The following is a 15,577-nucleotide window of genomic DNA, read 5'->3' as shown; positions in this document are numbered from 1 at the left end:
AAACTGAGTTAAAATTTGGCAAACTGCTATGATGGAATTCGGAACTCAAGTTGTCTGGTTTACTAGTCCAGTAAGATAAACCACCAAACTTCTAGATTCACCCTAACAGTCAAGCCATAGAGTTGAACTAGGGTATAACACTTATAACACATGTGCCTGTTTCCCATTTAGTGGATCTACTAGAGTTTTCCTCCTTGACCCATTGTTTTCCCTCTGTAGCTTTTGTCAAATAACCATTGTCTCAGGAATGATGGATGTGCTTGATGTTATCCAATTGAATATCCTCCAGAAGTAGAAGGATCCAACGTAAATAGATGAACTTTGTTAATGGACTCTGTCAGAGAGGTTGTTCTTGGTGTCGATTGTTGCTCAGTGGATACCACCCGTCACCTCTGAGTCAGAAGGCCATACTTTAGTGGCACAGTCTAAAGACATGAATACATCCTTCAGGTTTACATTACCACTGCAGTACTGTGGGAGTGCTGCAGTGTCAGAGGCGCCGTCTTTCTATTCAGAGCTTAAAGTGAGGCCTCGTCTTCCCTCTTAGGTAAAAATCCCATGATACATTTGAAAGGAGAGCAAGGGAACTCTCCCCAATGTCTTAGACAATATTGATCCATCAATCAACTCCATGAAAACAGGGTCGGCATGTGGCGCAGTGGTTAGCACTGGGACTGCGGCGCTGAGGACCCGGGTTCGAATCCCGCCCCTGGGTCACTGTCTGTGTGGAGTTTGCATATTCTCCCCGTGTCTGCGTGGGTTTCACCCCCAAAAACCCAAAGATATGCAGGTTAGGTGGATTGGCCAAACTAAATTGCCCCTTAATTGGAAAAAAAATAATTGGGTACTCTAAATTAAAAAAAAAACTCCATGAAAACTGATTAACTGGTCATTGCTGTATATGGGAGCTTGCTGTGTGCAAATTGGCTGCCATGATTCCTATGTTACCCCCCCCCCCCCTCCCTTGGGGTGGTTCCCCACTCTGAGTCCCGATTGGTCACCCCAGGCCAGGTGACCCTTACTCTGCTGTGTTGCCTCTTGAGTACAATCACCAGAGCCAGGTCAGGAGGCCCCTAGCCTCTTTGGAGAGATTGAATGAAGGACAGAGGCCCTGGCATTGGTATCCCTGATATCAAGGATATGTAAGAAGAACCGAGAAAAAGTGGGTGAACACAAAATGGGACTGGATTACTTTTTCGTAGACAGAACGATCAAAACGTACACTTTAATGGTGTTAATCTAACTGTGTATTAACAGATTACATGGCGGCTATGAATCGCTGAAAGGAGGCAACACATTAGAGGCTATGGAAGACTTTACTGGTGGAATGGGAGAGACATTCAAGTTGAAAGAGCCACCCCCAAATTTCTATACCCTCCTTCACAAGGCATTGAAACGAGGCTCCATGTTGGGATGTTCCATTGACGTGAGTATTCAAAATTCAGGGAGCAGTGCCAGGGGGCAGTGCTTGGGCATGACTCTCTCCCCTCTGGGCACTCCCGGTAGGTTCTGTTCATCAGGTCCCTGTTTGTCAAGACCTGTTGCCATGCCGACAGGGAATTAATTCCCTACGTGGGGGGATGCTACGTAGGTTGGCCTCCTATGTATATTTAAATGTATGCTAATGGGGTTCTGACCTTTCATGGTGGGAACCCCATTGCATCATTGGTGGGGGAACAATCTCAATGGGAAATCCCACTGGGGTAACCGGTTTTGGGGCTCCCGCTGGATTCTTCCCCTCCTCCATGATTCCCGCCCACCGAGAACAGGGGTGAAAACTTGCTCCGCATATGTGGAGAATTTCCATTCCAAATGATTTTGTAATACTGTCCCCACTGCTTAACCACTCATGCTTAAACTGCCCATATTTCAATGGGGGCGAATAGCATGGACCATCTACCCAAACTATTGTTGCTGATTGGAAAAACTCAATGGTTTTGCGGTATGGTTTATGTCCAGAAGTGCCGGGTGTTCACCTGAACCTGCTCTTGGAAGGCAGAGAGTTAATTTCCGAGAATGGTGCAATCTTCTTGTCTTTCAATAATATCTGGGAAGGAAAAATATTTTTTTGTAGAAATTCTTTTTTTAAAAATCACATTAGCCTTAAAGGGCCCACTACATGTAGCAGGCCCTGTAGACCTAAATCATTAACGATGCTAACACATATCTTTTCACTTTTGAAGATTACAAGTGTGACTGAGACAGAAGCTCGCACCAAAACAGGACTAGTCAAAGGACATGCATATTCTGTTACCGGTTTGGATCAGGTGAGTTCTCTGATATAAGCTTGTATTTCTCATTAGGTATGCTAATAGATGCTAATCGCTATGTTGTTTTATTGAACTGTGTATTCCTACCACCCTGACCTCATTCTTTCCTCCTTGCTGTGGTTCTGCCTTCTGGTCATAATAAAGGCACCTTACCTCAATGATTATTATTCGTCAGGTGTCAAGCCTTGCCTTTGAGTACTAGTGGGCTCGTTTGATCCGAGATCTGTTCCATAGCTGAGCCCACTCCTGTCTTTACCTGGTGTCTGCGCACATCTTCCAGCAGAAAATCACCTTTCCTTCACTGTCGCTGGGTCAAAATCTTGGAACTGTCTCCCTCCAGCACTCCCTACCACAGCGGTTCAAAAAGGCAACTTACCACCACCTTCTTAAGAGCAATTAGGGATGGGCAATGAATGCTGGCCTAGTCAGCGATGCACAGATCTCAGGAATACATTTTTAAAAACTTCACATGGCGGTTGCACTGTTTGAGAAGCATCCACCCCTGTGCTGAATTAATCACAAAATCCTCTGAAAGTCCAGGTCAGAATCGAGGACATTAAGCCTTGGAAGCCATACAAGGCCCTCTGCCAATTACTGTCAGGCTAAGCATGAGGATGTCTAATAGTGTAGCACAAGACAGGTAGATATTCCCGTTTCCTTCTACATCTCCATAAGACCATAAGACATAGGAGCCACTCGGCCCATCGACTCTGCTCCACCATTCAATCATGGCTGATATTTTTCTCATCCCCATTCTCCTGCCTTCTCCCCATAACCCCTGATCCCCTTATTAATCAAGAACCTCTCTATCTCTGTCTTAAAGACACTCAGTGATTTGGCCCCCACAGCCTTCTGCGGCTAAGAGTTCCACAGATTCATCACCCTCTGGCTGAGAAAATTCCTTCTCGTCTCTGTTTTAAAGGATTGTCCCTTTAGTCTGAGATTGTGTCCTCTGGTTCTCGTTTTTCCTACACGTGGAAACATCCTCTCCACGTCCACTCTATCCAGGCCTCGCAGTATCCTGTAAGTTTCAATAAGATCCCCCTCATCCTTCTAAACTCCGAGTACAGACCCAGAGTCCTCAACCGTTCCTCATATGACAAGTTCTTCATTCCAAGGATCATTCTTGTGAACCTCATCTGGATCCTTTCCAAGGCCAGCACATTCTTCCTTAGATATGGGGCACAAAACTGCTCACAATACTCCAAATGGAGTCTGACTAGAGCCTTATATAGCCTCAGAAGTATACCCCTGGTCTTGTATTCTAGCCCTCTCATCATGAATGCTGACATTGCATTTGCCTTCCTAACTGCCGACTGAACCTGCATATTAACCTTAAGATAATCATGAACAAGGCTTCCTTCTGCTCTGTAAATTCTATGATCAATGTGACTGCTCTTCCTGGACTGTCAAACATTATTTGCTGCTCCCAATACCCGTCCATGTATTCTCTCACATTGTAGTCACACTCTTCGAGAAATGCCTGTCCCACACCTGCCCTGGACACTGCTCATTGTGCTTCTGATTTCCTAAGCATTTCCCCATTTAGAAAATAGTCTATGCCTCCATTCCTCCTTCCAAAGGGCATAACCTCACACTTTTCCACATTGTATTCTAAATGAGTAAAACCCCGCTTTCCATAAGCTAGGGCTAGAGGTGAATAGTGATGATGCTGTAATCATTGGCACTCTGATCTCAACTTCTCCTTCAACTCTGCCTTTCTCTTACCTTTCAGCTGTGCCAGTCTGTCTTTGCATCCTAAAGTCCAAAAAACAGACTTGAATCCATTGGGTGGGGTTACTAGGTTACGGGGATGGGGTGGAGATGTGGGCTTAAGTGGGGTGCTTTCCTAAGGGCCGTGCAGACCCGGTGCAGATCCGATGGGCAGAATGGCCTCCTTCTGCACTGTAAATTCTATGATCAATGTGACTGCTCTTCCTGGACTATGAAATATTATTGTGCTGCTCCCAATACTCCTCCATGTGTGCCACCCTTCTCTCGCATTGTAGTCATACTCTGCGAGAAATGCCCGTCCCACACCTGCCCTGGACACTGCTCATTGGCCAACATACCCGAAACCACTCCCTGTGGTTGCTCGACCCCTTGGATTGTCCGGCCTGACCAAATGCTCCCCCAGGCCATAGCTTGCCCCTCCTGCTTTATCTAATGCATATACAGAAATACATCTGTGCACAGTGTTATAACCCCTTCACCCCCCCTGCACCCCAATCCCTGACTTACACTGGGAGGGGGGGATGGGTAGTGCGGGGTGGCATGAGGCAGAGCCATTTTCAAATGGAGCAAGAGAGACCACAGTTGTTTTAAGATGGGTTTCCTTTGAGCACAGCTCCCCCTAGGAGTGGTAGATTATATCTTTTCTGGATCTTTTTGTATAACTTGCGGCACACTGTGGGCGGAGGTTTCCCACATAGTTTCAGTGTCAGGCCCTGACGGAAACCCAGCGTGTTCCTCTCCAGCTGCACAGCCAAGATTTTAGTCCAGAATTGGAGCCTCTCTGAGACAGGTTCAGTGGGCGTGGTTGACGCTGTCACTATGGCAGGTTGGGGCCTGATCGAGCTGTCAAGGCCCTTCAAAAACGGTGCCCGGTCAGCGCAAAAAATAAATACCCCCCTCCTTCGGATCACGGACACAGGCTCTGCTTCCCTCCACCACCATCAGCACTGGGGTGCTCACCCATCTCCTGCCCTCTCCCTCCCCCCCCCCAACCACAACCACCAGCATCGGGGCTCCCAACCACCCCCCCCCCCCCAACCACCACCACCATAAACATCAGCATGGGGGGCACTCACCATTACCCCCACCCAACCCACCCACCATCCACCACCATTAGCTCCCTCCACAACCTCCCACGAGCATCAGCACCAGAGACCCCCCTCCCTAACGTACATAACCCTGTCCCCAATGGGGCTCACCAGAGGGTCTGCCTCCTGGCCGTCCTTCGAGCACAGATTGTCACTGCCAGGTTGTCACTGCCAGATTGTCGCTGCCAGGTTTTCGCTGCCAGATTGCCGCTGCCAGGTTTTCGCTGCCAGGTTGTCACTGCCAGGTTGTCGCTGCCAGGTTATCGCTGCCAGGTTGTCGTTGCCAGGTTATCACTGCCAACTGGACAGTGCCAACCTGTGCCGGGGCAGTGCCCAGTCATGTCCCCCCACTCCCCCACCCTGTGAATCTTGTTATGTCACCAGCGAGGGGCACAGAAAATCGGGAAACAAGATCTCGCGAGATTTTGTGACAGGTCGCCGTTCTCGCTGACGGTGGACGTGGGAACAAAATCGATCCTATGAATACGAATTGGCTCTCTGATCTCTTTTATCTCTTTTGTAGGTGAACTCCAGAGGTCGCCCAGTGCAGATGATCCGTGTACGAAATCCCTGGGGTCAAGTAGAGTGGAATGGATCCTGGAGTGACGAGTAGGTGATGGATAAACCATAGGGCAGGATAGGAAGAAAGCACATCATCACAACACAACCCAGTACATCATAGATTTACTGGTGATTTTAATCGCCAAGAGTTAAGGTTACATCGAATTTATAGCACATCTACTCTAAGCTGGTGTTTATGGCCCACATGAGCCTCTTCCCAGACCTATCCATCTCATCCAATAAGCCAGTGGTGGACAACTTGTGGCCCAGGGGCCGCAGGCGGCCAATCAGGGTTCCGAGTGCAGTCCACGAGACATTAGGGACGATTTTCAGCCTGTGCTAGCCGTCAGTGAGAACGGTGCCTCAGGCAGAAAATCTTGCGAAAATCGGAAAATGCGATTCTTGAGGGCGAGATTGCGTTTTCCAATTTTCTATGCCCCTTGATGGTGACACCATGAGGTTCTCGCCCATAAAGGGCGGAAAACTTATTTAAATACATTTTGCTATATTTACGGAGCCCGTCCCGCCACATGATTCCCCCCCTCACTGAATATTCATACCTCACCTGCATGATGGCTACAAGAGGTTTTGAAAAACGAGATTCAATCAAGTGGATTAATCCCCCCCTCCCCTGGGGCTCTACTTACCTTTGCGCCAGGGGTGGGGGGGGGGATTAATCCACTCAATTGAATCTCATTTTTCAAAACCTGTTTTGGCCATCATGTAGGTGAGGTCTGAATATTCAGTGAGAGGGGAAATCATGTGGCGGGACGGGCTCTGCCAGCTGCCACATGCCAGCACTGCCGGGCTTTATCCCCATTGGGGGCAGGGTTTGCATTATGTTTGTTTGGGCTCCGGGGGCTCCCAATGCTGATGGTGGTGGAGTGGGGGCGATGGCCCTAATGCCGATGGTGGTGGTGGGTTGTTGGTGGAGTTTGTGGTGTGGGGAGGAACCCCCGATGCTTATGGGGGGGGCGGGGGGGGGTGCCCGTGTCCACAGATCGGAAGGGGGAGGGCTGGAGGTTTTTTTTTCTCTACTGATTCGGGTGGCTTTTTCAAGGACGCCCTAATCTCTGCGGAGCCGGCCTTGCTGTCTCTATCAGGCCCCAATCCACCACAGTGATGGCATAAACCATGCCCACTGGATTTGATTTTCAGAGTGGCTCAAAATCTGGACTAAAAATCTGGGGCAGCACGGTAGCACTGTTGCTTCACAGCTCCTGATTCCCGGCTTGGGTCACTGTCGGTGTGGAGTCGGCACGTTCTCCCCATGTCTGTGTGGGTTTCCTCCCACAATGCCCGAAAGACGTGCTGTTAGGTAATTTGGACATTCTGCATTCTCCCTCTGTGTACCCGAACAGGCTCCGGAATGTGGCGACTAGGAGCTTTTCACAGTAACTGCATTGCAGCGTTGATGTAAGCCTACTTGTGACAATAAAGATTATTATAAAAACTCGGCTGTGCAGCTGGAGAGGTACACGCCGGCTTTCAGCCAGAGCCTCACACTGAAAAGAATATGAGAAAACTCCACCCATTTTGTTGACCGTTGCCCATACGCAGGTTTGCCACATTCCGCTGATTTCCATCCACGTAGTTTTATTTCTACCGCTGTGGCTGAGGTTATGTGCACGTAAAGCAAGGGCAGGTGAAGTGAGGTGCGTGCTGATTGCTCACAACGTTGAGTGTGAGAGCCGAGCATTCCCAACTGTGTCCTAAGTGTAAATATTTTGTTTTTGCCACTTATAGTTGAGTTCTATTAATGTATGAATGGGAAAGCATTTTCTAGAACTTGTTATGAAATACTTGGTGTGTGTTAAATGTTTCCAATTTTATTCGAGGGTCATAGTTAATGGACAAGCTCCATTTCAATCTTGCGGCCCACTGAGATGAAGGAGGGTCACTCATGCGGCCCACCCACTAGCCTAGGTTGCCCATCACTGCTATAAGCATGTCCTCCTGTTGCTTTCTCCCTCCTGTGTTTATCTGACTTAAATTTCTCTAGACTCTTTGCCTCAATGACGCCCAATGGTACCGAGTTCCATATTCTCACCACCCTTGGGGTAACAAAGCTTCTCCTGAATTCCCTATTGAAATTATTTATTAACCAATGCATTAATTTTTGATAAAATAAGACCGTAAAGTATGACAAGCTAACTTCCTTTCTCTGCGTTGCAGCTCTACTGAATGGAAGACAGTGGATGCCACTGATAATCGAAGGCTGAACATGGTCTCCAAAGATGACGGAGAGTTCTGGTAAAGAATAACTGATACATAAGAAGCAGTTTGAATTCCCTTTGAAAGTCGATTGATATATTCCTGTCAGGTCCCGTATGATACTTGTCAATCATGTGCTTAGAATCATAGAACTTTATGGCCGTGGAGGAGGCCATTCTGCCCATTGTTTCTATGTCAGCTGACAAGTAGCCATCCAGCCTAATCCCACTTTCCAGCTCATGGTCCATAGCCTTGTAGGTTACCGCAATTCAGGGGCATGTCCAAGTATGTTTTCAATGTTGTGAGGGTCTCTGCCTCTACCACCCTTTCAGGAAGCGAGTTCCAGATTTCCCCCCTCACTCTTTGGGTGAATTTCCCTTCTACACTGCCTCCTACCACCTATCCTAAATCTATGCCCCAGGTTATGGATCCCTCAACTATGGGATAACCGGACCTTTCCATTCAGTCCATCTAGACCCCTCATAATTTTGTACACTTAGGTCTCCACTTAGCCTCCTGTGTTTCAAAGTAAACAGCCCTAGCCCATATCCAATCTTTCCTAATAACCATAATTATCTAGTACAGGCACAGCCCAAAGATGTGCAGAGTAGGTGAATTTGCCATGCAAATTTGCCCCTTAATTGGAAAAATTTTAAAAAAGAACCTGGTTTGCACAGACCAAAGCCCAGGACTCCTAATTATTTTAAGGGACTTATAGCTGGCAACATGTAGGCCTGTTTGTTGCCCCTGGTTACCGCAGGCCTCTGAGGCCTACAAGAGCTGACTTTGGGAAATCCATCTCTGGTATCTTAATCATGCTGAATTGGAGATTCGACTGGGTACATGTCCAGGGTGGGTAGGAATCTGCACCATGACCATGGGTAACACTCTTATCTCTGAGTCAGAAGGTTGTGGTCTCAAGTCCCATTCCAAGGCATGAGGATGTAATTCAGGCTGATGCTCCAGTGCAATGCTAAGGGAATGCTGCACTGTTGGGATGCTGCCTTTCAGGTCAGGTGTTAAACTGTCTGCTGTCTCAGGTGAATGTTAAAGATCCCACTGCACTATTTTGAAGACGAGTGGGGGTGTAGACCCCTGTGTTCTGACCAGTATTTATCCCTCAACCAACATCACTTAAAAAAAAAAAAATCATCTGGTTATAATTACATTGTTGTTTGTGGGATCTTGCTGTCTGCAAATTAGCTGTCTTGTTTCCTACATTACAACAGTGAGTACGCTGTAAATTTTCTTCATTAAGGTTTAAAAATGCTTTGGAATGGGTCCTACTCTGTATTTTTTTGGAATATGAGCCCCAATGGATATGGGCTAGAATTTAAACAGATATACGTTTTGTGACCGTAAGGATTTAATTCAATCTAATACCTTTGATCAAGTAAACTGATGTTGTTCATTCAGTACATCCACATGGCCCATGTTGGATTTCTGGCTACCCCATTATAGGAATGATACCGGAGCCATTGGTAGCAGCAAAATGACTGGAACACAGCAGGTTAAGGGAGGATCCGATGCAGGTTTACAGAAGAGTGAAATTTCACAATGATAAATTGCGATGTGTTGTACGCATTACTTGGTGCATTGGTAACAAGGGGGCATGGACTGAGGAATATCACCAGAGGAATACATTAGAAGAGGTTTTTTCACCCAGTGCGTCAATAGAAAAACAATAAGTTGTTTTTATACTGCACTTTTAAATTAGTTGATTGTGGTTTCTCTACTTGCACCGAGTGGTGCACACAAGGCAAGCTTACATCTGTTTCCGTAGTGAGTTCTATCCTGGAACAGGTCGCTAGTCTGTCACCTTTCAACTTCGTAAAACGTCCTGAGGTGCTTCATCGGAGCATTATCAGATAACATTTGACACCGAGTCACAGAAAGATATATTTGAAGAGATGACGAAAAGTGTGCTCGAAAGGGGGCGGCACGGTGGAGCAATGGTTAGCACTACTGCCTCACGACGCTGAGGACCCGGGTTCGATCCTGGCCCCGGGTCACTGTCCGTGTGGAGTTTGCACATTCTCCCCGTGTCTGCGTGGGTCTCACCCCCACAACCCAAGGATGTCAGGTTAGGTGGATTGGCCACGTTAAATTGCTCCTTAATTGGAAATTATTTTTTTTAAAAGCTTGCTCAAGGAAGGTTTCAACCAATATCTTTAAGTGAGGCAGAGAGAAGTGTGTGATTAGAATCTGGGGGCTTAGGGCCAAGACAGCTGAATGCAGAGCTGTCGATGATGGAGCAACGGAAATTGTGGATGCCCAGGAGGCCAGAATTGGAGGAGCAGAGTTCGAAAATCCCCCAATCCCTACACCCACTTCAAACATGCTCTCGACCATTACATAGTGCCAGCACCCCGGTTCCCAAGCATTGGCCCCTCAGTTCTCCCCCAGTTTATGCTCCTTAGAGGAGTCTTCGGCCGCTTCTGGCATCTCAAAATAATACTCCGTTCTCCGAACGTCACCCATAATTTCGCCGGGTAGAGCACCTCAAACCTGATCTGCCGCCGGTACAGCACCACCTCGGCCTTGTTGAAACCTGCCCGCCGTTTTGCCAACTCTGCTCCGATGTCCTGACAAATCCGGACATTATTTCCCTACCAATCGCAGCTACGCTTCTCCCTGGCCCACTGTAGAATTGTCTCTTTCTCCACAAATTTATGGAGTCTCACGATCACCGCCCACGGCGGCTCCCCGGCTCTAGGCTTTTGCCTCAGAGACCGATGCGCTCGGTCCACTTCAGGTGCCTTATCTAGCACCCCTTCTGCCACCAGTCCCGCCAGCATCCTCGAGACGTACCTCGTGGCACTCTCACCTTCCACTCCTTCAGGCAGACCCACTATTCGTAGGTTCTGCCTTCTCGAGCCATTCTCCTGCTCCTCAACCTTTGCCCTCAGCGTTTTGCAAAGGCCTCCTAGGAGTCCCATCTCTGCCTCCAGGGCCACCGCACAATCGCTGTGGTCCAAGATCACTCCTTCAATCTCCCGAATCTGTGACCCCTGCACCTCCAAACACCTCTTCATCCACTCCAAAGTACTCTTCCGGGTACAGCTTCTGCAATGGCCTTTGCAGGATCCTCATGCATTTCTTTCCTCTGTTTATGGAATTCCTCTTTGGTAAAAGTCATCAGTTCCTGTATCTGGGGCCTTACAGCTTGCCCCTCCCTCGCCTGCATGCTGGAAGAGACTGTCTGTGAAGCACAAGACTGTTTCAACTTTCCAGCCAAACCTCTCACTGTTTTCTGCCGGGTCCGGTGATCAGAAGACATACCATTCCAGGGGTAAACTACTCCTCCAATATTCACCTATGCCTTTTCATCAAAATTCCACCCGGATCTGTGTGAAAAGAGCCCTTTTCTGTGACTTTGAACAGGAACAGCCCTCTATGTGACCAATCACTGGTCACAAGCGGAAGTCGGAGGAGCACAGAGTTAAGAACAGGGAAGGCTTGACCACTAGCATCTGTTGAGGCAGAGACAATAAAGCCAGTTAACAAGGAGTTGGACATTGAACCAGTCATGTGGGGAATGAGATTTCCTGAATGTTCATGGGAACGGTTCCACTACACTACACCCTTTCCCATGAGAACCCCCAGAATTCCACATTGTTTGGGGAAGGCAACTGCACTCTGAAATGAAAATGTTGGGTTAGAGCAGAGGGCTCCAGTTTAAGAGCCCAACAATGGTGCGATGAGCCACACAGACTTGTTCTGTGTTGTAATTTCTAATTTTCTTGCTTTGCCACGGTCCTTTTACAGTCATAACATGTGGTTTTTTTTTAGGGGAGCATTTATTGCCCTTCCCTAATTGCTCTCACGAAGGTAGTGATGAGCTGCCTTTTTGAACCGCTGCAGTCCATGTGGTGTAGGTACTCCCGCAGTGATGTTAGGGAAGGAGTTCCAGGATTTTGACTCAGCGATGATTTGTTATGCTCTAGGTGTAACATAAGCAGCTTCCTTGTGGTGCACTTGACAAAGGAAAGTTCAGACGTGGAGATAACTTCAACACATTTATTAAACTATTTACACTTCTATTACTCGGGTTCGACACTACTGCTAATTCTACTATAGCGACCCAGACTGACTAACCAGTTGCTGCAATCCACGTGGTGGGTGTAATATTGAATCAACCCTGTCTCTACTCACTGACTGTCTCCACTGGAAAGAGGCAGATCATGTGTGTGGTAGTCCTTTATATGTGGGTTGGTGTAATGCCCTCCTGTGGTTGTGTCACCTCTGTGTGTATCGTGAATGTCCATTGGTCGTGTCCTATCTAACTGATCTATTGGTTGAGTGTGTGCGAGTGATGTTTCTGGTGCTCCCCCTAGTGTCTAGCTAGCCTGCATGTATTTACATTGATGCACATCACCGCATCCCCCCCTTTTTTATATGTTACATATTTTCTGTACACTTTAAGAAAATTGAACAAAAAACAGGTAGATAGGTTAAGGTATATACAAGTCATGGGAACAGTGATTCAACAATAAGTCCAAATCATTCGTGTGAGTCCAAAAACCATCAATCATCATGGTCAAATGTCTCTCTTTGTTATGAACGCCATCAACGTTCCTATGCCACAGGAACCAAGAAGTGGTCAAATCACTTCGCTGTCTGATTTGGAGTCCCTTTCTTTTTCGATGTTTGTGATGGTGCTGTCGGATGGCATCTTGTAGCTGATAAGGTGTTGACATTGAAGAGGTACCATCAACAGTATCATTCAAGGTCATGGATGTGCCATATGTTGAAGTTGGATAAGACTGTACATACTGGTTCTGGCCACGTGCTGTGCAGGAAGGGTGATCCTGCTGAGAACCGTTGAAGCTTGTCGACTTGGAAACAGAATTGCTGCTCGCATAAATACCTGGTGATGGTGTGAAACTAAAACCTTGCATCTGATAGGAATATGCCGTCTGGCCAGGCTGGGGTGCAGCAAATCCTGGGCTGTAACTAAGGCATCCAGTCTGTAGTGCAGATTGCGCTTGCGGTAGTCCTCCTTCGGTCTTGATTCCATTAGTGGGCAATCCGTAGTGCTGGCCTGTTTGAGAATATGCTGCAGAGACTGCTGGCTGCTGCATGCCTGAATACTGGGTTTGTCCAGCATGAGCTGTCATTGGCTGCACTGCTGGTGTGGAAAAAATGTGTGGATATAGCTGTGGTGAATATTGGTGTATTCCTCTTGGACTGTAGCTGCTGCTTGTTATTACTGACCCAGTGTAATTGTTAAGTGATCCATCACCTGTCATTGTGGCATCTGCTGTCACCCTGAGCGTGCCATCACTGAGGTTGCGGCACTCCCTGTCTGGAGTAAAGTCCAGTTTGGTTGCTCCCCATCTGGAGTCTGGTCTGTTTTAACTGAGTCAGTGTTGGTTTGTTGATGCTCCCCGTCCGGAGTCTTAGCAGGTTCACTGGAGTCAGCTGAGATTTCTTGAAGCTGCACGTCTGGAGTCGGAACATGCAGGAATGCATTGACTTGTGGAGAGGTTGGAGCGAATGAGGGTGGAAGAATCGTGGTGTCACCGGAGTCACCAGTGGTCTCACAGTGATCGTCGAGTGCCTCTGTACACACTAGCTGAGGTCTGTCACTTTGCACATCTTGCATGGGAAGTGGGATGCTGTCGTCACTCGTCTCACGTACCGTGGGTAGAGCCTCAATAGCTGCTTGTTGTCCACTTGGGTTGGGTAAATTGTCAGAGTTTTCATCTGGTGGTGCAAACAATGTGGGTGGACTGTCATTGTCTTGCTGTTGTCCTTCATTTGGGCTTGGACTGTCATCGTCGCTTTGTTCTTCACTGTAGCATGATAGACCGTCATGGTCATCCTGCTGTGCACTGGAGCGTGGTAGACTGTCATAGTCTTCTTGCTGTTTGCTTGAGCATGGCAGACTTGCATCGTCTGCCGCTAGTTGGTCAGAGGAGGTTGCTAGACCCTTATGGTCTTGTTCCTGCAAGGACTGCGCGTCGGAGTCTTGCGTTGCTTCTATCGTGGAGGCTGTCCACGAGCTCGCTGCGGAGGCTTGTGACACTGGAGTCACGTCTTGTGTGTGCAAGGACTGCGCTCTGGAGTCTTGCGTTTCTTCTATCGTGGAGGCTGTCCACGAGCTCGCTGCGGAGGCTTGTGACTGTGGAGTCACTTCTTGTGTGTGCAAGGACTGCGCTCTGGAGTCTTGCGTTTCTTCTATCGTGGAGGCTGTCCACGAGCTCGCTGCGGAGGCTTGTGACTGTGGAGTCACTTCTTGTGTGTGCAAGGACTGCGCTCTGGAGTCTTGCGTTTCTTCTATCGTGGAGGCTGTCCACGAGCTCGCTGCGGAGGCTTGTGACTGTGGAGTCACTTCTTGTGTGTGCAAGGACTGCGCTCTGGAGTCTTGCGTTTCTTCTATCGTGGAGGCTGTCCACGAGCTCGCTGCGGAGGCTTGTGACACTGGAGTCACGTCTTGTGTGTGCAAGGACTGCGCTCTGGAGTCTTGCGTTTCTTCTATCGTGGAGTCTGACCACGAGCTCGCTGTGGAGGCCTGTGACACTGGAGTCACTTCTTGTTCATGCAAGGACTGCGGTGTGGAGTCTTGCGTGTCTTCTTTCTTAGAGTCGGGAACCCTGAGCAGTGCGTGGACCACGCTCTGTGTGGCAGCAGGCCGCTCTCTGTGGGCTTGTACCGCTCTCTGTCTCTTGGTTTCAGGCCGTAGTATAATCCTGCACTCACGAGTCGGGATGTCATATCTGCTGGGCTGAAGATCCTCAAACCCGTCGTCGGGGTCGTCAATGTGCAACACATCCAGTTGCGGTTCGGATTTGGTACTGGGGTAGCCTCCCAAGGTGAAAGGTTCGTCTGAGTCATTGTCTTCCAAGACCACATCATCACATTTTGTGTCGGAGCTGGCATTAGGCTCGTGTGGTCCAGAGAAAATGTAAAGGTCGGTTTTGAAGTATTCAAGGTCAGAATCATCGGTTTGGGCGAAGGTAACTGCTTGTTGCAGGGTTCTTCAGAGGATAATTTCATTTCCTGGTTCAATTTGAGGCATTGTGCTGTCATTCCAGGTGAAAGAAGGTTGTTTTATGGCTTTAAAAGATTTTTTCTTTGCTTTGGGACGTTTCCCCTTTAAATGTGCGCATGTGATATCATACGTAGGAAGCGTTTGCACATGTCCTACCTAACTGATCTATTGGTTGAGTGTGTGTGTGTGATGTTTCTGGTGCTCCCTCTAGTGTCTAGCTAGCCTACATGTATTTACATTGATGCACATCACCACAAGCGACAGTGAAGGAAAGGTGATATATTTCCAAGTCAGGGTGGTTAGTGACTTTGAGGGGAACCTCCAGGTGGTGGGGTTCCCAGGTATCTGCTGCTCCTGTCCTTCTAGATAGTAGTGGTCGTGGGTTTGGAAGGTGCTGCCTAAGGAGCCTTGGTGAGTTACTGCAGTGCACCTTGTAGATGGTGTACATGGCTGCCCCTGTGTGATTGAAGTCTATCTTGCATCGCACTGCAAATCTATATGTAGATGTCTGTTTTCTTAGTGTCATTGAGATAGTCTTGGTAACTTCCTAATGCAAGAATTATGCCACTGATGAGGGTTTAAACAATTCTCTTCCAATATTCCTGTTATTTTAATGCTTTATTTTTTCACAGAAGCCATGATCTCACAGAAATTGATGCCACTTGTGCCTGTGCTGACTCTTTGAAAGAGCTGTCCAATTGGTCCTACTGCTC

The 15,577-nt window shown here is 48.0% G+C and overlaps 1 protein-coding gene across 1 annotated transcript in view; it reads left to right on the top strand.

Annotated features, from left to right (window-relative positions):
* The window catches only part of capn9 (calpain 9), a 106,659-nt gene that overhangs the window by 36,015 nt on the left and 55,067 nt on the right, over positions 1–15,577 (top strand). Inside the window, exons 5-8 of the mRNA XM_072498455.1 lie at positions 1,258–1,426; positions 2,184–2,267; positions 5,616–5,701; positions 7,829–7,906. Of these exons, the coding sequence (XP_072354556.1) occupies positions 1,258–1,426; positions 2,184–2,267; positions 5,616–5,701; positions 7,829–7,906 (417 nt within the window). The remainder of the gene's footprint in view (positions 1–1,257; positions 1,427–2,183; positions 2,268–5,615; positions 5,702–7,828; positions 7,907–15,577) is intronic.

Source organism: Scyliorhinus torazame, chromosome 4, assembly GCF_047496885.1.
Source record: "Scyliorhinus torazame isolate Kashiwa2021f chromosome 4, sScyTor2.1, whole genome shotgun sequence".
In the NCBI taxonomy this organism is placed as follows: Eukaryota; Metazoa; Chordata; class Chondrichthyes; order Carcharhiniformes; family Scyliorhinidae; genus Scyliorhinus; species Scyliorhinus torazame.
This window is presented reverse-complemented; position numbering and strand designations above follow the sequence as displayed.